The sequence below is a fragment of the Lipophrys pholis genome (genome assembly GCF_963383615.2).
Source record: "Lipophrys pholis genome assembly, chromosome: 14".
Lineage (NCBI taxonomy): Eukaryota > Metazoa > Chordata > Actinopteri > Blenniiformes > Blenniidae > Lipophrys > Lipophrys pholis.
Window position 1 is genome coordinate 26,213,247 of NC_137633.1, and position 23,082 is coordinate 26,236,328.

Consider the following 23,082-nt stretch of genomic DNA (forward strand, 5'->3'; position numbering starts at 1 on the left):
GACGCAGCGATGCCCCGCCACAGGGGGGTCTCATCTCCGATTGGACGCCTTGGCCCAGCAGCCTCGCCCCCCCAGACCCAGCATAACCACCCCCTCCCATGAGGCCCCCACCAGAACTCCATCCGACCGCTCTGTATGGGGCCGCTCACTGATGAAGTAGGTCCGAGTGTCCAACCAGACAGAACCCCCCCAGACCAACCCGGTCCTGACAGAGATGGTCTGAAGTTTCCTCATTATCTCACCGCTTCTTCTTTGTGTTCAAGATGTTTTCATCAGAATATCTGAGATTTATTTCCAGATTTTAGGAGCTACAACGCTAATTACAAACTCTCCTCTTCCTCAGTGGACATGGAAGATGAAGATGGGACTTGTCTACTTGATGTTTTGTGGTGAGTGGAAGTTTGTAATTGTTGTAAACAAACATATAACATTTCATTCATTAGCTTTTATTTAGTCAGGAGAACCACATTGAGATTAATAATCTCTTTTACAAGTGAGTCCAGGTAGCAGTACATAAAACATGTGAGAGTGTGTGTGTGTGTGTGTGTGTGTGTGTGTGTGTGTGTGTGTGTGTGTGTGTGTGTGTGTGTGTGTGTGTGTGTGTGTGTGTGTGTGTGTGTGTGTGTGTGTGTGTGTGTGTGTGTGAGTGTAGACTGCCCCTAAAGAGTCTCACCTTCTCATTCAATGTTTATTCTTTATTTTCTGACTATTTACAATGTAGATTCTCACTGAAGCATCAAACCTATGAAGAAAAACATGTTTAATAGTTTGGATTCCTTTGCTTTGATTCCTGCTTTGATCCTCTGGTTCTTCTCTAGAGGAGCTTCATGAGGTTTCTGGTTCTTCTCTAGAGGAGCTTCATGAGGTTTCTGGTTCTTCTCTAGAGGAGCTTCATTAAGTTTCTGGTTTGTCTCTAGAGGAGCTTCATGAGGTTTCTGGTTTGTCTCTAGAGGAGCTTCATTAAGTTTCTGGTTCTTCTCTAGAGGAGCTTCATGAGGTTTCTGGTTCTTCTCTGGAAGAGCTTCATGAGGTTTGTTGTTCTTCTGTAGAGGAGCTTCGTTAGGTTTCTGGTTCTTCTCTAGAGGAGCTTCATGAGGTTTCTGGTTTGTCTCTAGAGGAGCTTCATTAAGTTTCTGGTTTGTCTCTAGAGGAGCTTCATGAGGTTTGTTGTTCTTCTGTAGAGGAGCTTCGTTAGGTTTCTGGTTCTTCTCTAGAGGAGCTTCATGAGGTTTCTGGTTCTTCTCTGGAGATGAGATTGTCACCTGAAATGGTTTTCCAACAGTCTTGAAGGATTTCCAGAGATGCTGAGCTCTTGTTGATCCTGTGGCCTTCGCTCTGCACTCCATGTCATCCAAACATCTGGACTGGGTTGAGGTCAAACCGCAGGTGGAACCAAACATCTTACATCTGGTCTGATGTTCTGATGCTCCTCTGTTGTTTCTTGGTCCAAACAAATCCTCTGGTGCTTGTTGCTTCTCCTTAGTAGGCAGCTCTTGGACCATGAAGTCTGCTCCAAACAGTTGATGTTGAGACACTGGGAACTTGTGATCTGTGAGGCTGGTGACTGGATGAACTTCTCCCAGCAGAGGAGACTCTGGTTCTTCCAGCAGAGGAGACTCTGGTTCTCCCAGCAGAGGAGACTCTGGTTCTGCACTTGAAGACACATTCAAAGTTGTTTGAGTTTTCTGGACTGACTGACCTTCAGTTCTTAAGTTAAAGATAAACCTCGGTTCTCTTCACGCAGCTGATTGGTTCTGGTCCGAGGATTATTTCTAACAGTGGTCAAATCGGGCTGTGAGCTGTGAACCACCCTGACTTCTGCACAGCAGAACTGATGGTCCCAAACCCATGAAGAACCTCGTCAACTGAACCCGACAAGGTTCAGCTGTGAAGAGAAAACCAGTTCAGATGATGAAGCTCATGGAGAGAAGGTGGAGGGTTTGCAGCGCTGTCAACAAAGCAAAGTAGAGCGATGTTGAGGGGGGTGGTGTCCGGCGCCGGGTTGTGTCCTCCACCGGGTGGTGTCTGGCACCGGGTGGTGTCCTCCGCCAGGTGGTGTCCTCAACTGGGTGGTGTCTGGCGCTGGGTAATGTCCTCCACCGGGTGGTGACCTGCACCGGGTGGTGACCTTCACCGGGTGATGCCCTCCGCCAGGTGGTGTCCTCCACTGGGTGGTGTCTGACGCGGGGTGGTGTCCTCCACCGGGTGGTATCCTCCACCGGGTGGTGTCTGGCGTTGGGTAGTGTCCTCCACCGGGTAGTGACCTGCACCGGGTGGTGTCCTCCACCGGGTTGTGTCTGACGCCAGGTGGTGTCCTCCACCAGGTGGTGTCTGGCGCTGGGTAGTGTCCTCCACCGGGTAGTGACCTGCACCGGGTGGTGACCTGCACCGGGTGGTGTCCTCCGTTGGGTGGTGTCCTCCACCGGGTAGTGACCTGCACCGGGTGGTGTCCTCCACCGGGTGGTATCCTCCACCGGGTGGTGTCTGGCGTTGGGTAGTGTCCTCCACCGGGAAGTGACCTGCACCGGGTGGTGTCCTCCACCGGGTTGTGTCTGACGCCAGGTGGTGTCCTCCACCAGGTGGTGTCTGGCGCTGGGTAGTGTCCTCCACCGGGTAGTGACCTGCACCGGGTGGTGTCCTCCGTTGGGTGGTGTCCTCCACCGGGTAGTGACCTGCACCGGGTGGTGTCCTCCGTTGGGTGGTGTCCTCCACCGGGTGGTGTCTGACGCCAGGTGGTGTCCTCCCCCGGGTGGTGTCTGGCGCTGGGTAGTGTCCTCCACTGGGTGGTGTCCGCCGCCGGGTGGAAGGCGGGTCGGTGACTCTGGGTGTCCCGGGCCCTTCTCACAGCCATTTTCTTCTTAACACCGTCTTTCAAAAATGGCTAGATTGGTAGAGTTGGATGTCTCTCAGTTGAAAGGTTTGAAGTTTAATTCCCTATCTGTCCACTTAAACTGCTCCAAGTGGACAGACAATCGTCAGAAAATAAAGAAAAAACTTCAAATCACACATTTGAGTTTTACATTGAATACTCACTCACTCACTCACTCACTCACTCACTCACTCACTCACTCACTCACTCACTCACTCACTCACTCACTCACTCACTCACTCGCTTATTGACTCACTCGCTCGCTCACTGCACTGCCTCTTTGATTTCCACCTTTTCATCATTTTCTGAGTGAATGAAGTTATGACTGTTGTATTTGTTGTTATATCAACAAAGTTGAATTGAATTGAAGTACTTGTGAAGGATTGTTGGAAAGCTACGACGTCCTCTACTAATGGACAAAAAGAATTTTCTTCATCTGCAAATAAATGAGGACTGATGATGAAACGATAGTAAAGTCCTTATTTGTCAACTTCTCTCCTACATGTAAGGGGGGGTGGTGTTGGTGGGGGGTAATTCGCTGCTACTGCCTCCAAATGCATTCTGGGATATCTAGAGGTTTTAGGATACTTCCTCGCTCCTACCAGGAACATTGTTCTGCCACCACTTTCCCATTGGGAACGTTTGATTGGATATTTTTTCCAACTGAGGAGTTGGAATCTTCCCAACGCTCGTTTCTCATGAAGGCACCGTCTTTCAATAAATCTGATCTTATTCTGTTTTCAGCCATTTGAGAAGTTATTGGTGATGTTTGGAGTCAAAGATCCAACTCATTGTCTTCCTCTCAATGTTGCAGTGATCCTCAAGCCCTGAACGACTTCCTTCATGGGACCAACGAGGTAACAACAGACTCGTCACTAAGAGCAAAACTACAAATCAGTGGTGTAAATGGTGACTCTGTGCTGGAGATGTTTGTTGGCACAGTCCTGAGTGACGTGGGGAGGAGGGCTGCAGTAATGTCATGAAATATGGCTTTCAATGGAGTGCTTTCATCCAGCAGCTGCAGACTGAAGACCTGCTCATTAACGCCTCCTCCGGGGAGCCCCCCCTCTTCACAGATGCCCCGGTGAGTGTCTGGATCTGCAGCAGGACCATGATGCTTTGCTCTCCTCCTGTGCCTCAAACCTTTCCTGCTCTCTCCCACTAATCAGAGAACTCTCCCCCTTTCTCCCCCGTCACCTCCTCCAGAGTCCCGTCTCTCTGCTGGGGGGCGGCAGGGGTTCCCCCGACACGCCTCCGCCGGGGTGTGTGGATCTGTCCTTCCTGGAGGAGGCACTGTTGTCGTCTCCAGAGGGTGGAGGAGACCCGCAGGCGGAGCTGCCTGTGGAGGCTGGCTGTGAAGCCAAGAAGGGAGAGGTGGAGGAGGTGGAGGGGGCTTGTGATATCCTCCAGCAGAGCCTGCAGGAGGCCCAGATCACAGAGCAGACCATGGCTCTAGAAGCAGATCTGTCCCAGCCAGGGGAAAGTCTGTCCATGTACTCACCGGCCCCCCTCCTTTCTCCACCCACCGTGGCATTCATACCCAAGTCTGTGACCTTGCCCGTCACCTCGGCGCTGCCCAGAGACACCCAGGCAGCAGTGGAGCCTCCCCAGCCCTCCCTCCTGGCGGTGGGGCCGGGATGTCCCTCCCTAAAACCTGCTGCTGCCGCTCAGCTGATGGGGCTGCTCCCCGGGAACGTGTTCCCTGCTCCGTCTCCAGAAACTTCCTTCTCTCTGAGTCCTGCGCAGGGCTCCGGCATGATCCTCCACAAGGCCGTGCCCAGTGTCACCAGCCGTCCACTTCTCACCCCGACTCTGAGAGCAGCAGCCACGGCGGCAGCGGCGGCACCAGGCATCATCCTGCAGCGCGCCCCTCTTCCCATCCAGCCTAAGCTGCCCGTCAGCATTCAGCCCCGACTGGTTCAAATTAGCCCCAAACCGTCTGGCCAGAAGCCTGGTCCTGGTCTTACTTTTGTCCCCAGGGCTGCTTCGTCCAATATTCTATTGTCCCAATCCCCAGGCCAGAAGACGGTCGTTCCAGCCCCGCAGCCTGCCCAGCAGCTTCCGAAGCCAGTCAGCCTGCAGCTGGTCAACCAGGGCGGCTCCTTTGTGCTGCAGCCTCAGGGACTCTTCCGAGGCCAAAACCAGTTCCTTCTTCCAGGCCAGTCTCCTGTTACCATCTCTCAGGCCGCCAGCCCAGCTCGACCGCTGCTGACCCCAAGTCTGCAGGGCCCATCGCTCCACGGTGTAACTCCGTCTACGGGGCAGCTCGTGGACGGCCCCCAGATCCTGACCGTGCCCCAGAGGCAGCTGAACTTCAGCCCTGTCTTCACCCCCACAGGGCAGCTGGCGCTGCGCCAGGCCACTGTGCTTTCAGGACCTTTGCAGCTCCAGTCAGCACCCGCTGCAGTCTTCCAGATGCCAGCACAGCTGGCCGGAGCCTACACCCCAGGGGGGCAGGGCCAACGGGCCACACTGGTCCACAGTCCCGCCCTTGGAAACCACATCACCTTGATCAACAGTTCAGCGGTGCTTCCCTCAGATCTGACGTCCATCTCCATTGTCAATGGACCGCCGGTGGTTCAGGGGCTGCCGTTCGCCGCACAGACCGCCACTCGTCAGACGGACGGACCGCTGAGTCTGCAGCAGGCCTCCGTGGTGCTGCTGCCGGAGGACAGGCCCGGCTTGGACCAGACCCTCCAGCAGCTGCAACAGGTGAGCAGCATGGTCTCTCTCACACACACACAAACACACACACACACACACACACACACACACACACACACACACACACACACACACACACACACACACACACACACACACACACACACAGTTTTACATTCACAATCTGCTGCAATTCTTTCTATGAAATGTTTGATACAAACTATCATTAAACAGATGGAATAAAGTTGTTTTCAGAAAAAACTATTCCATCAACAGTGAAAGTATTTTGACACTTTTACATCGGAATTTTCAACAATCAGTATTTTATTGATGACTCAGCATGACGACTAATGTGACGACTCAGCATGACGACTAACGTGACGACTAACGTGACGACTCAGCATAATGACTCAGCATGATGACTCAGCATGACGACTAACGTGACAACTCAGCATGATGACTAACGTGACGACTCAGCATAATGACTCAGCATGATGACTCAGCATGACGACTAACGTGACAACTCAGCATGATGACTAACGTGACGACTCAGCATGATGACTAACATGATGACTTAGCATGACGACTAACGTGACGACTAAACATTTCTTACAGTGTTGCCGTGTGTCTGTAGCTTAAGAGTTCGTTTCCTGCTCTGGGCCTCCGTCTGCTTTAGTTTCTGTTTGATTTGTGTAATTTATAACTCTATGCAAGTTTGCATTTCATTTGTTGTTGCGGTATTGTCGTTTGAAGAGATGCATTGCAGACTTTGGAAATGTCGGAGCTTTCAGATGTTTGAAGGGTTTCTGTGGCTGCGGCGTCTCTGTGTGCAGTCCTATGGACACGTTGTGCAGCATGTTGCAGTGCAGCCCAGCTCGTCCCCCCCTGCAGCGACGGTCCAGCTTCCCCCTGAACCCCCTCTGACCCCCACTCCAGCTGTAAACATGCCCAAGGAAGAGATGACCAACTCAATGAGCCAGAACCAGGCCTTCATGCAACATTTGCAACAGGTAAGAAAAATAACCTGGCAAACAAGCCTGCCAGTCCATTTGACGGGGCACGCTCTTCTTTTGACAGCTTCTGTCATCGAAATAATCAAATCAAAGTGTAATAAAGTTGATTGTTCGGCTGAAGTGACTTTACAGGTCAATAGTGTTCAGCATTAAAGACCGTGGTGTCACCTTATCTATGTGGTTTCTCCTCCAGCAAGCACTTAGGTCTCCCGTCACGTCGGAGTTGTTGGTTGAAGCGCTGCCGGTGGTTTCCGTGGAGGCGCTGGCCTCACCGGTCGCCGCCAACTCAGAGACTCCGCCTGCGTCTCACGCGGTCTCCAGTCAAGACCCCCATCGCACGATGTCGGACCAGTGTGTCGAGGACTCCCCGCTTCGGTCGGATACCGAGGACTCGCTGCTGATCTGCTCCCCGGATCAGGTTCAAGACACTGGGAGACTATCTGCAACGTCCATCCCTCCATCTGGGCTTCAGATGGCTCATCCTGAATCCAAGAGTTCAGTGTCTGAGACCACAACTGCCCAGGCCTGCATCCAGCCCCAGTTCCAGTACCCAGTACCTCATCAGCTCCAGATCTCACAGGCCTTATTTGCCAAGCTTCCACCCCAGATCCAGGCCTCAGGTTCTCAGCCCCAGCTTCAGGTCCAGGTCCAGGTCTTGGGTTCTCAGCCCCAGGTCCAAGTCCAGGTCCAGCCATCAGCTTCAGTCCACAGCACGTCCCATATGCATGTTGGCATCTTGGTGCCTCAGCAGCAGCCTGCTCCCATCTCCAGCGGAGGAGACCACCCGGCAGCTGAACCGCCAGCGGCCCAACAGCCGGAGGTCCAACAGCCGGCAGTCCAGAAGGTCCAACAGCCGGCGGTCCAGAAGGTCCAACAGCCGGCAGTCCAGAAGGTCCAACAGCCTTCGATCCAGAAGGTCCAACAGCCGGTGGTCCAGAAGGTCCAACAGCCGGCGATCCAGAAGGTCCAACAGCCAGCGGTCCAGAAGGTCCAACAGTCGGCGGTCCAGAAGGTCCAACAGCCGGCGATCCAGAAGGTCCAACAGTCGGCGATCCAGAATGTCCAACACCTGGCGGTCCAGAAGGTTCAACAGCCGGCGATCGAGAAGGTCCAACAGCGTACACTAAACAGTGAGTTCTTTCATGACATTGCCATGATGGATGGATGGAAGCAGAAAAGCAGAAAAGCAGCTATTAAATGCTAAATTGTTCTGGTGATCAGTGAAGTTACTGCTGTATTGTTCCTGCTGTTCTTCTAGCGCTGTAAGGTTCCTGCTGTGCTTCTAGAGCCTCACGCTCCTGCTGTCCATCTAGAACTGTGATGTTCCTGCTTTTCTGCTGTTCTTCTAGAGCTATAATGTTCCTGCTGTTCTTCTAGGACTGCAACCTTCCTGTGTTCCTGCTGTTCTTCTAGGACTGCAACCTTCCTGTGTTCCTGCTGTTCTTCTAGAGCTGTAACGTTACAGCCGTTCCTCTAAAGCAGTACCGTTCCTGCTGTTCCTTTAGTACTATAACGTTCCTGATGTTCCTCTAGAGCTGTAATGTTCCTGCTGTTCTCCTAGAGCTGTAACATTCCTGCTGTTCCTCTAGAGCAGTGCTGTTCCTGCTGTTCCTTTAGTACTATATCATTCCTGATGTTCCTATAGAGCTGTAATGTTCCTGCTGTTCCTCTAAAGCTGTAACATTCCTGCTGTTCCTCTAGAGCAGTGCTGTTCCTGCTGTTCCTTTAGTACTATAGCGTTCCTGATGTCCCTCTAGTACTATATCATTCCTGATGTTCCTATAGAGCTGTAATGTTCCTGCTGTTCCCCTAGAGCTGTAATATTCCTGCTGTTCCTAAGTTTGACACGGGTTTCAACGGGTTAAATCGAGGCCGCGAAATGATTTTACACAGTAAAAGAAACTGCTGTTCTAAATGTGTCCACTGGGTGGCGCAGAAGTATAGCAAGGACAGTAAGTTTTGTACTTTGAACAGTACGCGATTTGGCACCATCATTGCCCCAAAATGTCTTTATCAAAAAAGAGAAAAGTCGACAGTGCAGAGTTTTCCAAGGAAAATGGTCATTGTTGGATTTATTCACGGAGGTGAATGGGGAAGCTGTGTGTCTGGCGTGTTCACCGCATGTTTCAGTGGTGAAACAATATAACCTTCAGCGCCACTATGAGACTCTTCATGCTGAAAAATACAACCACTTGCAAGGACGACAGAGAAGAGAGAAGGTGAATGGATTGTTGGCGGGTCTGAAGAAACAGTCTGTGTTTACTCACAGCCCAGAGATGCTGCAGTGAAGGCTAGCTACCTTTTTGCTAACGATATTTCACTGGCTTCAAAACCATTCAGTGAGGGTGACGTTATGAAGACGTGCATGCTGAAGGCTGCAGAGATTATGTGCCCTGAAAAGCGTAAAATATCAGTCTGACAAGAAACAGTTTCAGACAGGATTCCTGATCTTTCGGTGGACGTGGACAGTCAATTGAAGAGCAAAGTAAAGTCATTCATTCCTTTTTCAGTTGCAATTGATGAAAGGACAAACATTACAGATGTTGTGCAACTGGCCAAGTTGATGACAATGTGACCGTCACCGAGGAGTTCTTGGAGTTGGTGCCAATGATGGATACCACAACAGCAGGTGATATTTTCACTGCCCTGGTTGGAGCGCGAGACAGGGTGGGAGTGGACTCGGTGTGAGTGCACTGAGTGGGAGTGGACAGAGTAGGAGTGGACACAGTGGGAGTGGACAAGGTGGGAGTGGACAGGGTGGGAGTGGACAGAGTAGGAGTGGACAGAGTAGGAGTGGACAGAGTGGAAGTGGACACTGTGGGAGTGGACAGAGTAGGAGTGGACACAGTGGGAGTGGACAAGGTGGGAGTGGACTCGGTGGAAGTGGACAGGATGGAAGTGGACACGGTGGGAGTGGACAGGGTGGGAGTGGACTGAGTGGAAGTGGACACTGTGGGAGTGGACACTGTGGGAGTGGACAGAGTAGGAGTGGACACAGTGGGAGTGGACAGGGTGGGAGTGGACTCGGTGGAAGTGGACAGGATGGGAGTGGACAGAGTAGGAGTGGACAGAGTGGAAGTGGACACTGTGGGAGTGGACAGAGTAGGAGTGGACACAGTGGGAGTGGACAAGGTGGGAGTGGACAGGGTGGAAGTGGACAGGATGGGAGTGGACAGGGTGGGAGTGGACTGAGTGGGAGTGGACAGGGTGGGAGTGGACAGAGTAGGAGTGGACAGAGTAGGAGTGGACACAGTGGGAGTGGACAGGGTGGGAGTGGACTGAGTGGGAGTGGACAGGGTGGGAGTGGACAGAGTAGGAGTGGACAGAGTAGGAGTGGACACGGTGGGAGTGGACAGGGTGGGAGTGGACAGAGTAGGAGTGGACAGGGTGGGAAAAAAGGGCAAACCAGTGTTAGAATTTCAGTCCCCAGAACGGATGCAGGACCTTTATTTATGGTGGACGTTACAGAGCACCTGAATAACTTGAGGAAAATGCTCCAAGGGCGCAGCAACGCAGTATTAGGACAGTTTACTGTATGTGCGTTCAAGTTGAAGCTGTCATCGTGGGAGAGGCAACTCATGGACGGTGACGCTGCTCACTCTCCTTGTCTGAAAGACGTGTGTGCGACCCGACATGCCGCAGACATGATTAGATAACGGCAGTTTTGCGGGAGTTTGAGCAACGCATTCAGATTTTTGGTGAACTGGAGAACGAGCCAGTCACCCTGAAGGCCTCTGATCTGCCCGGCAACATCCAACTTGAAATAATAGACTTGCAGTGTGACTCAGATTTGAAGGGACAATTTGCTGCAGCTGGCTTGGACACATTTCATCAGTGTCTCCTGCCAGGTTGGCCCAACTTGACAGCCCTTGCTGCTAAAGTGTTCTGCATGTTTAGAACCACATATCTTTGTGAGCACGTTTTCTCTGTGATGAGCATCAATACAACAAAGCTGCGTTCAAGGCTCACGCACAAGCACTTGAATGAAATCCTGAAATTGTCTGTCACTCAGGATGTGACGCCTGATAATGATGCACTAGTGAAGACGTCAGGTTTCAGGAGTAAAATACACAGTGGATTGAATGGACTTAAATGCTGCGTGAGAAACTTGTGCACCCTGATATCGTTCTGTGAAAATGAATATCGTCTGTAGAGATTTAAAGAAAGTGAACAGTGTGTGATTTACTGTAATATTTCATAGTTCATAAGTTTGTTGATAAGTAAGTTTGATTGAAGTTGTTCATGCATTGCACAGCTTTTATTTTTCTGTCAATAAACAGTGGAGCCTACAAGGCAGAGAGGAACTCAGCCTTCTTGAATAGTTTCAGTTGGTATGGTGTGGTGATTGAGCTTGGAATTAAGATGAGGTGTTTGATACCTGGAAGAGTAGAGACAGGCTGTGACTTAAAGTTGTACGACTCTGTAGAAACACAGGGACAAAGTCTGAGTCCCAACCACTGAGGCATTGGGTTCCTGAAATTACACCAATTTTGTCCTCGGAATCTTTAACTAAAGTGTTTTGTCACTGTGTTTTGTTTACTTGTGATGTGTACAGTTTTTGTGTACAAATTTCAGAATATTCTTGTTCTATTTTGAACCAAACTAAAACAAAGAAAACAGTCTGAAGTTGTAGTTATTTTTAAGCTGTTATGCCATGATCTCACCGGTCCGGCCTGCGTGGTAATGGATTTTCCTCCACGTGGTCCCTGAGCAAAATGAGTTTGACACCCCTGCTCTAGAGCTAGAGCTGTTATGTTCCTGCTGTTCCTCTGGAGCTGTAATGTTCCTGCTGTTCATCTAGAGCTGTAACATTCCTGTAGTTCTTCTAGAGCTGTAACGTTCCTGCTATTTTTCTAGAGCTAGAGGTGTAACGTTCCCGCTGGTCCTCCAGAGCTGTAACGTTCCTGGTGTTCTTCTAGAGCTGTAACGTTATGGCTGTTTTTCTAGAGTTAGAGGTGTAACGTTCCTGCCGTTCCTCTAGAGCTGCAACGTCCCTGCTGTTCTTCCAGAGCTGTAATGTTCCTGCTGTTTTATCTAGAGCTGTAACGTCCCTGCTGTCTTTCTAGAGCTTCAATGTTCCTGTTGTTCCTCTAGAGATGTGATGCTCCTGCTGTTTTTCTAGAGCTGTAACGTTCCTGCTGTTCTTCTAGAGCGAAAGATTTAACGATCCTGCTGTTCCTTTGGAGCTGTAATGTTCCTGCTGTTCCTCTAGAGCTGTAACGTTCCTGCTGTTCTTCTAGAGCTGCAACATTCCTGGTGTTCTTCTAGAGAGGTAACAATCCTGCTGTTTTTCTAGAGCTAGAGGGGTGACGTTACTGCTGTTCCTCCAGAGCTATAACATTCCTGCTATTTTTATAAAGCTAGAGGTGTAACGTTCCTGCTGTTCTTCCAGAGCTGTAATGTTCCTGCTGTTTTATCTAGAGCTGTAATGACCCTGCTGTTCTTCTACAGCTGTAACATTGCTGTTGTTCCTCTAGAGCTGTAACATTCCCGCTGTTCTTCCAGAGCTGTAATGTTCCTGCTGTTCTTCTAGAGCTGTGATGTTCCTGCTGTTCTTCTAGAGCTGTGATGTTCCTGCTGTCCTTCTAGAGCTGTAACATTCCTGCAGGTCCTCTAGAGCTGTAACATTCCTGCTGTTCCTCTAGAACTGTAACGTTCCTGCAATCCTGCTGTTCCTCTAGAACTGTAACATTCCTGCTGTTTTTCCAGAGCTGTAATGTTCCGGCTGTTCTTGTAGAGCTAGAGCTGTAACGTTCCTCCTGTTCTTCCAGAGCTGTAACGTTCCTGCTGTTCATCCTGAGCTGTAATGTTCCTGCTGTTCTTCTACAGCTGTAACAGTCCTGCTGTCCCTTTAGAGCTCTAAAGTTCCTACTGCTCTTCTATAGCTGTAATATTCCTTCTGTTCTTCCAGAGCTGTAACGTTCGCACTGTTCTATCTAGAGCTGTAACGTTCCTGCTGTTTTTCTAGAGCTAGAGATGTAACGTTCCTGCTGTTCTATCTCGAGCTGTAATGTTCCTGCTGTTCTTCTACAGCTGTAACAGTCCTGCTGTCCCTTTAGAGCTCTAAAGTTCCTACTGCTCTTCTATAGCTGTAATATTCCTTCTGTTCTTCCAGAGCTGTAACGTTCGCACTGTTCTATCTAGAGCTGTAACGTTCCTGCTGTTTTTTGAGAGCTAGAGATGTAACGTTCCTGCTGTTCTTCTACAGCTGTAACAGTCCTGCTGTCCCTTTAGAGCTCTAAAGTTCCTGCTGCTCTTCTATAGCTGTAATATTCCTTCTGTTCTTCCAGAGCTGTAACGTTCGCACTGTTCTATCTAGAGCTGTAACGTTCCTGCTGTTTTTTGAGAGCTGTAACATTCCTGCTGTTCTTCCAGAGCTGTAATGTTCCTGCTTTTCTATCTAGAGCTGTAACATTCCTGCAGTTCCTTTAGAGCTGTAACGTTCCCGCTGTTCCTCTAGAACTGCAACGTTCCTGCATTCCTGCTGTTCCTCTAGAACTGTAACATTCCTGGTGTTCTTCTAGAGCTGTATTGCTGTTCTTCTAGAGCTGTATTGCTGTTCTTATAGAGCTAGAGGTGTAACGTTCCTCCTGTTCTTCCAGAGCTGTAACGTTCCTCCTGTTCTTCCAGAGCTGTAACGTTCCTGCTGTTCTTCTAGAGCTGTAACGTTCATGCTGTTCCTTTAGTACTATAACAATCCTGATGTTCCCCTAGAGCTGAAACATTCGCACTGTTCTATCTTGAGCTGTCACGTTCCAGCTGTTTTTTGAGAGCTGTATCATTCCTGCTGTTATTCCAGACCTGTAACGTTCCTGCTTTTCTATCTAGAGCTGTAACTTTCTTCCTGTTAGGAGTTTTTTCTTTCCACAGTCGCAAATAAATCTGCTGCTCATGTGGATTTGTTGGGTTTTTCTCTTTTCTCTGTTAAAAGCACCTAGAAATGACTGTTGTATTTGGTGCTCTATAAATAAAGTTGAATTGAATTGATTTAACGTTCCTGCTGTTCCTCTAGAGCTGTGACATTCCTGCTGTTCTTCCAGATCCAGCAGCTGCCCTGGTTGTGGAGAGTCAATGCTGTGCTGTGGACGCCGTCCCCCCCTCCCCTGCAGGCCCGGGCAGCCAGCTTCAGAGGTCCCCCCCCTCCAGGGAGTGCCCCCCCCTTCAGCCTATTCAGCACAGCAACCAGGTGACAATAAACTAACAGTCATTCCTCTTTCCATGGTGGGTTGATCTCATGGAGTCCAGCGGTGGTTAGATCCTGTGTACTGAACAGCTGAGGCCCAGACGGAATATCTTCCAGTAAAGTAATAATATTAACCATTTCAAATGTAATAATAACTTTATAATAATTAAATAAATAAATGCAATTGAAGAAGGATTAATTACTATTATTTTTTAATATAATAGCTGCTTGGTAAATGTCTTATCAGTAAATATTTGCTTTTATATAATTACTGAAGTCTATAAACATGTTTTCTATCACAAATATATAACTGAATCAAATGGAAGCTAAAATAAAGAAACACAATCATTGGAAAATATTTAATTTTAGGCTTTATTACTTGTGATGTGGCCAAAAATACTACGTTATGAGCAGGTTTGACCTTTTCAGCCATCATTGGTTGTTACAGGAAGTCCCAGTATATCGACTTGTTTTAGTATTTGACTTCGGCTTTACAATGAGAACATGGAAACTTCTGTACTGAGGTGACACGATTGGCTCCAGCAGTAACAGTCCATCCTGGTGTTTGTGTCAGCTGGCAGGTCGTCTGGAGCCACACAGAGACGAGATGCTCACACCAGCAGAACGCAGGAAGAGGTGAGACCCCGTCAAAATATTACGTCAGCACTGGTTTTCAGATGGAGGAACGACGACAGATGAACCATGATGGGAACAGTCAGGATAAAACTTTCCCTTCGTGTTTTGATTGCATGTTATTGTTTAAAACAGTGTCCATATCAAGAATCGTTTGTATAAGGCTCGTTCACACGACAACGAATACGAGTGTATCCGCAAAACTTTCTTCACTTTTGGGGGGTCCGTTTACACGGCACCAGTGTTCTGATCCACTGTATCCACAAAGTTTTTAATCCGGCTCCCAAGGTGGAAAGATTCTTTCACGGCTGCTAATCCCTCCTGCAGAGACTGATGGAGGCTACAGAGCCTGTTACTGCTCATCTCCCCCCTCCCTCCTGCTCATTCAGTTGTAAACAAACATGGCGGCCGCGTAGTGGTACGACCCGTAGTGGTACGACCCGTAGTGGTACGAGCCGTAGTGGTATGACCTGTAGTGGTACGACCCGTAGTGGTACGACCCGTAGTGGTACGACCCGTAGTGGTACGACCCGCGGTCCATATTCTAGTTTTATGGTCCAGATCAGTAGTTTAATAGTTGAGACTCTCCCTGATATCATCCGGTTCCTCATCAGTCCATACGGATGTCAGGTTCTTTCCATTTTCTTCACATTTATAGTGTTTTGTTCTCTGCACACACGTCTGTGTAGTTTCATTACCAAATCAAACAACAGCGCCCTCCAGTGGCCCGGCAGACTAACTACATCGTTGTCTCTGTGTCTGTTGCTGCAGTGGAAACGCGCCCACTTTATTTTTGCGGATTAGGTGTTGTCACGTGAAACGTTGTCGTGTACACGGGGCCTTAGTGTTAGGTTAGGGTTATTGTTAGGTTAGTGTTAGGTTAGGGTTAGGTTAGTGTTATTGTTAGGTTAGTGTTAGGGTAGGGTTAATGTTAGGTTAGTGTTAGGTTAGGGTTAGGTTAGTGTTATTGTTAGGTTAGTGTTAGGGTAGGGTTAGGTTAGTGTTATTGTTAGGTTAGTGTTAGGGTAGGGTTATTGTTAGGTTAGTGTTAGGTTAGGTTTAATGTTAGGTTAGGTTAGGGTTAGGTTAGGGTTATTTTTAGGTTATTGTTAGGTTAGGGTTAGGTTAGGGTTATTGTTAGGTTAGTGTTAGGTTAGGGTTCATGTTAGGTTAGTGTTAGGTTAGTGTTATTGTTAGGTTAGGGTTAGGTTAGGGTTAATGTTAGGTTAGTGTTAGGTTAGGTTTAATGTTAGGTTATTGTTAGGTTAGGGTTAATGTTAGGTTAGGTTAGGGTTAGGTTAGGGTTATTGTTAGGTTAGTGTTAGGTTAGGGTTCATGTTAGGTTAGTGTTAGGTTAGTGTTATTGTTAGGTTAGGGTTAGGTTAGTGTTATTGTTAGGTTATTGTTAGGTTAGTGTTAGGTTAGGGTTATTGTTATGTTAGGGTTAATGTTAGGTTAGGGTTAGGTTAGTGTTAGGTTAGGGTTAGGTTAGTGTTAAGTTAGGGTTAAGTTAGTGTTAGGTTAGTCAGGTTAGTGTTAGGTTTGGGATAATGTTAAGTTAGTGTTAGGTTATTGTTAGGTTAGTGTTATTGTTAGGTTAGGTTAGGGTTAGGTTAGCGTTAGGTTAGTGTTAGGCTAGGGTTAGGTTAGTGTTAGGTTAGGGTTAGGTTAGCGTTAGGTTAGTGTTAGGCTAGGGTTAGGTTAGTGTTAGGTTAGAGTCAGGTTAGTGTTAGGTTAGTGTTAGGTTAGGGTTAACCCTTTAAGAATACGGTCAGGTTTCATGGTGCGGGTGGACTTTCCCTGGTCGCCCTCAGGTTCCAGCAGCAGCTGTGTTCGGACCGTGCAGTGGTGCAGAGCTCCTTCACCGGCCCCGCCTTCTCCACGCTGAAGGACGCCGTCCGAAGCCTGCTGCCGTTCCACGCCTGCGCCGGTCACCTGCCCGCCGAGGAGAGCGTCAGTCGAGGTGAGTGAGCTCTGATTGGCTGGGAAGTGATGCAGAGAAACAAGTAAAACATTGTCCTCCTCTTAATTCCTCTTCTTAACACGACTGTCTGCTGCAATGTGTCGTCAGCAAACTTTACCGAAAGTCTGACAGAATATTAAAAAAGATATTTATATCCTGTGCAAATGAAAATGAGTGTTTTTAATACTGAGCAGCTCTCCTGGTGCAGGATAGTATCGACGACTGGCTGCCGTCACACTGGAACACTAAAGGATGTAGAATCGTGAAACAAACTCACTGATACACAGAACAGACGTCGTACCTCAGAACCAGGCCCCGTGGAAAAGACTGGAGGCCCGTTAAGATGAGGGCAGCACTGAGAGGAGTGAGCTGCCCTGGTCGTGGTGGAGGACTAAATGTGCCAAACATAAATAAATAAATAAATAAATACATCATTAAATAATTCATTCATTCATTGAAGTACCAATTTTATGTAAAAAAAAACCAACATTTTATTTCACTATTTAATTCATTATTTCATTATTCCAGGGGGCGGCTTTATTTAAGAAGTCGTCCAGCATTGCTCACACAGTTTGTCAGAAGTCTGGTGTTCATACATTCACAGCCACACAATAACTTAGTCCTTTGCTGACGATGATATTTTCTCCCATGATATTTCTTAACTAATCTGTTGTGCTGGACTTTATTAATCATCATTCTGTGGCCGGGAGGCCCCGTAGTCCTTCCTGCCTCGGGCCCCCAGGAGGGCTAGAAACGTCCCTGCATCAGAGGGCCGGTCCCCCTCCCCCATTGAAACTCATTCACTCACAACGTTTCACACCACAAACGACACCGTGGACAAGATGATCCAAAGTCAGAAAAGGTAAATAATTAAAAGAAAAGTAGAAAAAAAGGGGAGAAGAAAAATAATAATAAATCAATTCATTATTATTGTTGTTGTTATTGTTATTATTATTAATAACAGTGGGTCTCCGGGGGAGTCCCACTGTCGTGTTACAGTCGTTATAAAATCACAGTTAAAGTTTTTGTCACAGGATGAAACATAAGGCCACATTCATTCTGTCATCGAGAACGGTGAGAAGTAATAAAGTACAAATACTTAGTTACTGTGTACTGTTCTGAGTAGTACACGTCAGGGAGTGCTAATCAGTGTGTTGTCACAGTTAAAGTGTGTGTCTCCTCAGTGGACCAGGAGTTTGACTCTGTGTCGGGGTTCCTGCTGAAGCGGACCAAGGACATGGTCAACAAGTACCGACAGCTGCTGGTGGCAGAAGCTCAGGTGAGACTTTCACTGGGGGTGGAGCAGCGCCTGCATCTGATTGGCTGGTTTGGTTTGTACTCCTCCACCTCCTCCTCCACCACCACTTCCTTCTCTACCTCCTCCACCTTCCTGCTCCCACTTCCTCCTCAACCACTTCCTCCACCACCACCTCCTTCTCTACGTCCTCCACCCTCCTCCTCCCATTTCCTCCTCCACCACTCACCACCTTCACTCTCCTCCTCCACCACTTCCTCCTCCACCGTCCTCACCACCACCTCCTCTTCTACCTTCTCCACCACCTCCTCCACCCTCTTCCACCACCACCTCCTCCACCCTCCTTCTCCCATTTCCTCCTCCACCACTTCCTCCACCTCCTCCTCCACCACCACTTCCTCCATGATGTCACTCTCCTCTCCCCCATGATGTCACTCTCCTCCATGATGTCACTCTCCTCCCTCCACGATGTCACTCTCCTCCCTCCATGATGTCACTCTCCACTCTCCATGATGTCACTCTCCCCCATGATGTCACTCTCCCCCATGATGTCACTCTCCACTCTCCATGATGTCACTCTGCCCCATGATGTCACTCTCCTCCATGTTGTCACTCTCCCCCATGATGTCACTCCCCTCCATGATGTCACTCCCCTCCATGATGTCACTCTCCCCCATGATGTCACTCTCCTCTCTCCATGATGTCACTCTCCTCTCTCCATGATGTCACTCTCCCCCATGATGTCACTCTCCTCTCTCCATGATATCACTCTTCTCTCTATGTGATGTCACTCTCCCCCATGATGTCACTCTCCTCTGTCCTCCACCTTCAGATCAGACTCTTCTCCTCCACCTCTACAGTCACTGATCTCTCACTCTCAGTGTTCCCAGGAGTGACGACGAGCTGCTGATCTGGTTGTTCTTTTATTAGTGAAGCTCCGACTGACACCAGATAAGATCCTCTCCTGACCTCCACCTCCTCATGACTGTTTCTCTCCACATTAAATTCCTGTTCCTCCTCTTTTCTCAACGGATTGATGGTAAAATGCCGTCGATCAGCTGATTGACAGGCAGAAATATTCCTGAGGTACTTTGATTGACCAGTGATGGTAGAAAGTGTGTAGAGGTGAGATCTGACCTGTCAACCTTCCAGGTGGACTGGGACCCAGAAAAGGGAAGAGTGTGCAGGGTGCGGACGCACTGTTTCACTGAATCGAATATTTGGTCGGCGCTCGCCACCTTCAGCTTTTGGGCGCACAAACTCGTTTTAGCAGCAGGAATCCTACACAATGTATTTTAGACGAGGCCCCAGGAACCTGAACTTCTCAGTACTTGTACTTCAGTGTGTGACGGGTGTGAACTGGTTTCCACAGCAGGAGAGTCCGTCAGCAGAGATGGTGATGCTGGAGCGCCTGTTCCTGCAGGCCGAACGAAATGCCTTAACAGAGGACCGCCGACGAGCACGCAGGGAGCCAGGTCAGTGTCCATCACCCCCGTCACCCCCGTCACCCCCGTCACCCCCGTCACCCCCGTCACCCCCGTCTCCACCGGGGGTTACCACCAGGGGCCGGTTGTTCTAAACTGGGTTATCGTTTAACCAGCCGTTAAACACATTTAACCGATCGTTAACTTTAACAGCACTGTTATCTTGTTGTTCAAAACTGGGTTAACTTTAACCAGGTTAGTTATCTTGACGTTAAAGTTAACCTCCACTAACTGTTTACCAGTGGTTAACTCTCACCATGGCGTTCATGATACCAGTTGAACAAAGGAAGGACAGGGTGGAGCGAAGACTGAACTCTGATAGAGTCGATACTGGAATGAAGAGTTGCGCCTCTATAGAGCCCCGGAGTGGACATAGAGAAAAATAATCTATTAATAATAATAAATAAATATATATATATATACATATATATATATTTTTTTAAATTTATTTTTTTTTCTTCCCTTCACCAATGTCGCCTCCATCCCGTCATATTTGCTGCTCTGGAGCTTTAAGAGCCTCGTTTCCACGGAGCTCATTAGATCTTGGTGTTTTCTAACTAAACATGTGAAGTCCAGACGAGTTAAACTCTCCTTGGTCCAGAAAGAGAAGATCTCATTCTCATGTCTCCTCTTTATCAGGAAGAAATGATCTTGGGTCTTATTTTTCACCATTCCAACATTCCATAGTGACTTTCTGCTCCTTTCACTTTATTTCTGGACGTGTCTGAATCAAAAGCTTCAACATGGAGGAATGGAGGTGTAGAATGATAGAACGCTGCTCTACAGCCGTTTCCATGGTAACCTTGGTAAACACTCTGATTAAAGTTCTCTTTCACATGAAGCCATTAAAAGGCTCATTTTAGGTCTAAAAACTCCAAGCTTTCATTTACAGTAGTTTGTAGTTTGTTTAGTAGTTCCTGAGGAACCAAAAGTCTGGTTCATTATAAAGACGTTCTGTGGAGCGTCTCATAGCGGAGCGCCCCCTGCTGCCTCATGCAGACCTCAGCCTTCATCAATCCAGAGATTAAATGATCTGGTTCCCTCGTTCTTATTATTTCTCTCTCTGGCCACTCAGTCCACTTTCTAGATGGTTCTCTCTAGATGGTTCTCTCTCTAGATGGTTCTCTCTAGATGGTTCTCTTTCTAGATGGTTCTCTCTAGATGGTTCTCTCTAGATGGTTCTCTTTCTAGATTGTTCTCTCTAGATGGTTCTCTCTAGATGGTTCTCTCTCTAGATGGTTCTCTCTAGATGGTTCTCTCTAGATGGTTCTCTCTCTAGATGGTTCTCTTTCTAGATGGTTCTCTCTAGATGGTTCTCTCTAGATGGTTCTCTCTAGATGGTTCTCTTTCTAGATTGTTCTCTCTAGATGGTTCTCTCTAGATGGTTCTCTCTCTAGATGGTTCTCTCTAGATGGTTCTCTCTAGATGGTTCTCTCTCTAGATGGTTCTCTCTAGATGGTTCTCTCTGGTCAAATTAAAAAAAGAAGAGGCACCATGATGCCGTCGATCATCCAGCTCAGTTTTCATCTTCCACTTTAACATCCTGGTAGTTTGTCATGTTTTAGTAGTTTTATAGAGCAGATTAAAACACTGGCTGCCTCCACCACTATGTTTAAGATAAAACATGGAAGAACGGAGACTTGAAAGTGGGCGGAGTCTTGGGTGGAGTCTTGGGTGGAGTCTTGGGCGGAGCCTTTGGCAGAGTGGCATCAGGGAGGCTAACCACTGTTGTTAACCTCACTGTTAACTTTGATGGCCACGTTAACTAACAGGATTACTAACCATGTTTTAAACTACCCATTTTTAACAGTTGGTTAGCTGATGGTGGGTTAAGGATTTAACCGGCAGTTTGGGCTTAACCAGTCGTTAAAATAACCCAGTTTAGAACAACTGGGCCCAGGTGTGTTACCACCGGGCGTGTTACCACCGGGCGTGTTACCACCGAGCGTGTTACCACCAGGCGTGTTACCACCGGGCGTGTTACCACCGGGCGTGTTACCACCGGGCGTGTTACCACTAGTCACATGACCTCTCAGACTAACCTGCACACTGAATTCACAGAAACATCGCTGACGGCCTCAGCCTCGGCGGCGTCCCCCCGTCATGGCGGCCCCTCCTCGCCGCCAGCCTGGACCCGGCTGTCCGACCGGCCTCCGGGACTGAAGACGTACCGCTCCAGCTCCCGCGGCGCCCTCAGACTCACCATCAAGCAAGAGTCCGGCTCTCGTAAGGTGGTCCACAACTCGGCCCACGACCCCGGACTGAAGCGGGACCACACGGGGCAGCTGACCAACGGGGGCGGAGCCGTGAGCCAGCGCAGCCCCCAGGCCCCCAGCGGAGTCCCCCAGCTTCTTCATTACCACGACCAGGTGTCCAACGGTAACTCCGCCCAGGAGAGCCCACAGAGAGGCCCCGCCTCCGAATCAAAGAGCCCACATCCACTCTGTCCGCCTCAGCCGGAGGACGTCTGCCTGCGGTCGCCTCCCACAGACGTCAGCGCCCCAAAACTCAAGTGTTCCAGGTGGGACGCGTCGCCTGGGCCGGAACCGCCGCCTCCGCCCCTCCAGGAGGACAGCGTGCTCAGCGAACACCTGCAGAGCGCCATCGACAGTATCCTGGAGCTGCAGCGCCTGCAGGGCCCCCCCGCAGCCCCGAGCCGGGCCCCGTCCGGCCCCTCACTGGACCAGGCCGTCACCAGCATCCTGGAGGGTCACCTGTGAGGTCACGACCCCCCACAGGTACTGAGCAAAGACTTCTCATCTGGGCCCACCAGGATCCAGATGTTAATGTTTGATTGTTTGAGAGCGAAAGAAGGAGGCGACAGCACTGGATAGTCCTGGAGGTGTTTGCTCCTTCATCTCAATGTACGACTGTGAAAACTAAATCTATTTGAACAGGAGCTTTATTGTTTCAGTGGTAGGACAGTCATTCAGAGGTTTACCACCGTCAGCAGCCTATAGTATATAAGTAATAGTGAGGATAAAGAAACTGTGGTGTAGACTGAGTTTATTCAATAGTTTTTATACAATTTCTTTCAGAAATGTGAACTTTCTTTTGCATAGTGCCAAGCTTCCAGGGTATTTATTTTGGTAATCTAACTGCATCGAGAAAGGTGTGTGTGTGTGTGTGTGTGTGTGTGTGTGTGTGTGTGTGTGTGTGTGTGTGTGTGTGTGTGTGTGTGTGTGTGTGTGTGTGTGTGTGTGTGTGTGTGTGTGTGTATGTGTGTCTCGCAGGCTCCATCATCTTGACTTAAAGAATGAAACTCCAAAGAATTGTGACTTACTACATCCTGAATACACCAGCAAACGTCCGTGTCGTGTCTCTTCTGACGTCAGACTGGAGTCTGTCCACGAGGCAGTTAAACACCCGACAGACAAACACCCGACAGACAAACACCCGACACTCAACAGACAAACACCCATCAGACAAACACCCGTCAGACAAACACCCGTCAAACAAACACCCGTCAGACAAACACCCGACACTCAACAGACAAACACCCGTCAGACAAACACCCGTCAAACAAACACCCGTCAGACAAACACCCGTCAGACAAACACCCGTGAGACAAACACCCGTCAAACAAACACCCGTCAAACAAACACCCGTCAGACAAACATCCATCAGACAAACACCCGTCAGACAAACACCCATCAGACAAACACCCGTCAGACAAACACCCGTCAGCCAGTTGTGCTTTTGGACTTGTTTTAACTTTGGACCCTGCTGGAGTCTGAACTGTGAAATATTTGTTTTCCTGAGACAAGAACAATTTCCTGTAATGTGTGTATTTATATTCAAGCAATAATATGTTAGTTATTGGGAGCAGTGAGGAAGAGGAGGAGGAGGAGGAAGAGCAGGAGAAGGAGGAGGAAGAGGAGGGAGAAGAGGAGGAAGAGGTTTACTTGTCTCTCCAGAAGTGAACTGATTTTATACAAGAAGAGAAATGAATGAACAAGATGTGAATGTTTTTTATTTAATAATGTTAAAAAATGTTTTCCAGAAACTTCCTGCTTTT

At 48.7% G+C, this 23,082-nt stretch overlaps 1 protein-coding gene across 1 annotated transcript; it reads left to right on the top strand.

The window, feature by feature from the left end:
• Positions 1–348: 348 nt before the first annotated feature.
• LOC308120154 (BRD4-interacting chromatin-remodeling complex-associated protein) lies at positions 349–21,784 on the top strand (the record flags this gene model as incomplete). Its single annotated transcript, XM_080480597.1, has 12 exons — positions 349–389; positions 3,684–3,726; positions 3,888–3,953; positions 4,076–5,581; positions 6,367–6,543; positions 6,740–7,664; positions 9,263–9,468; positions 13,587–13,732; positions 16,177–16,325; positions 17,510–17,604; positions 18,953–19,055; positions 21,126–21,784. The coding sequence occupies 12 exons, from the start codon at positions 349–351 to the stop codon at positions 21,782–21,784; spliced, it is 4,116 nt and encodes a 1,371-aa protein (XP_080336723.1).
• Between the last annotated feature and the right edge of the window lie 1,298 nt (positions 21,785–23,082).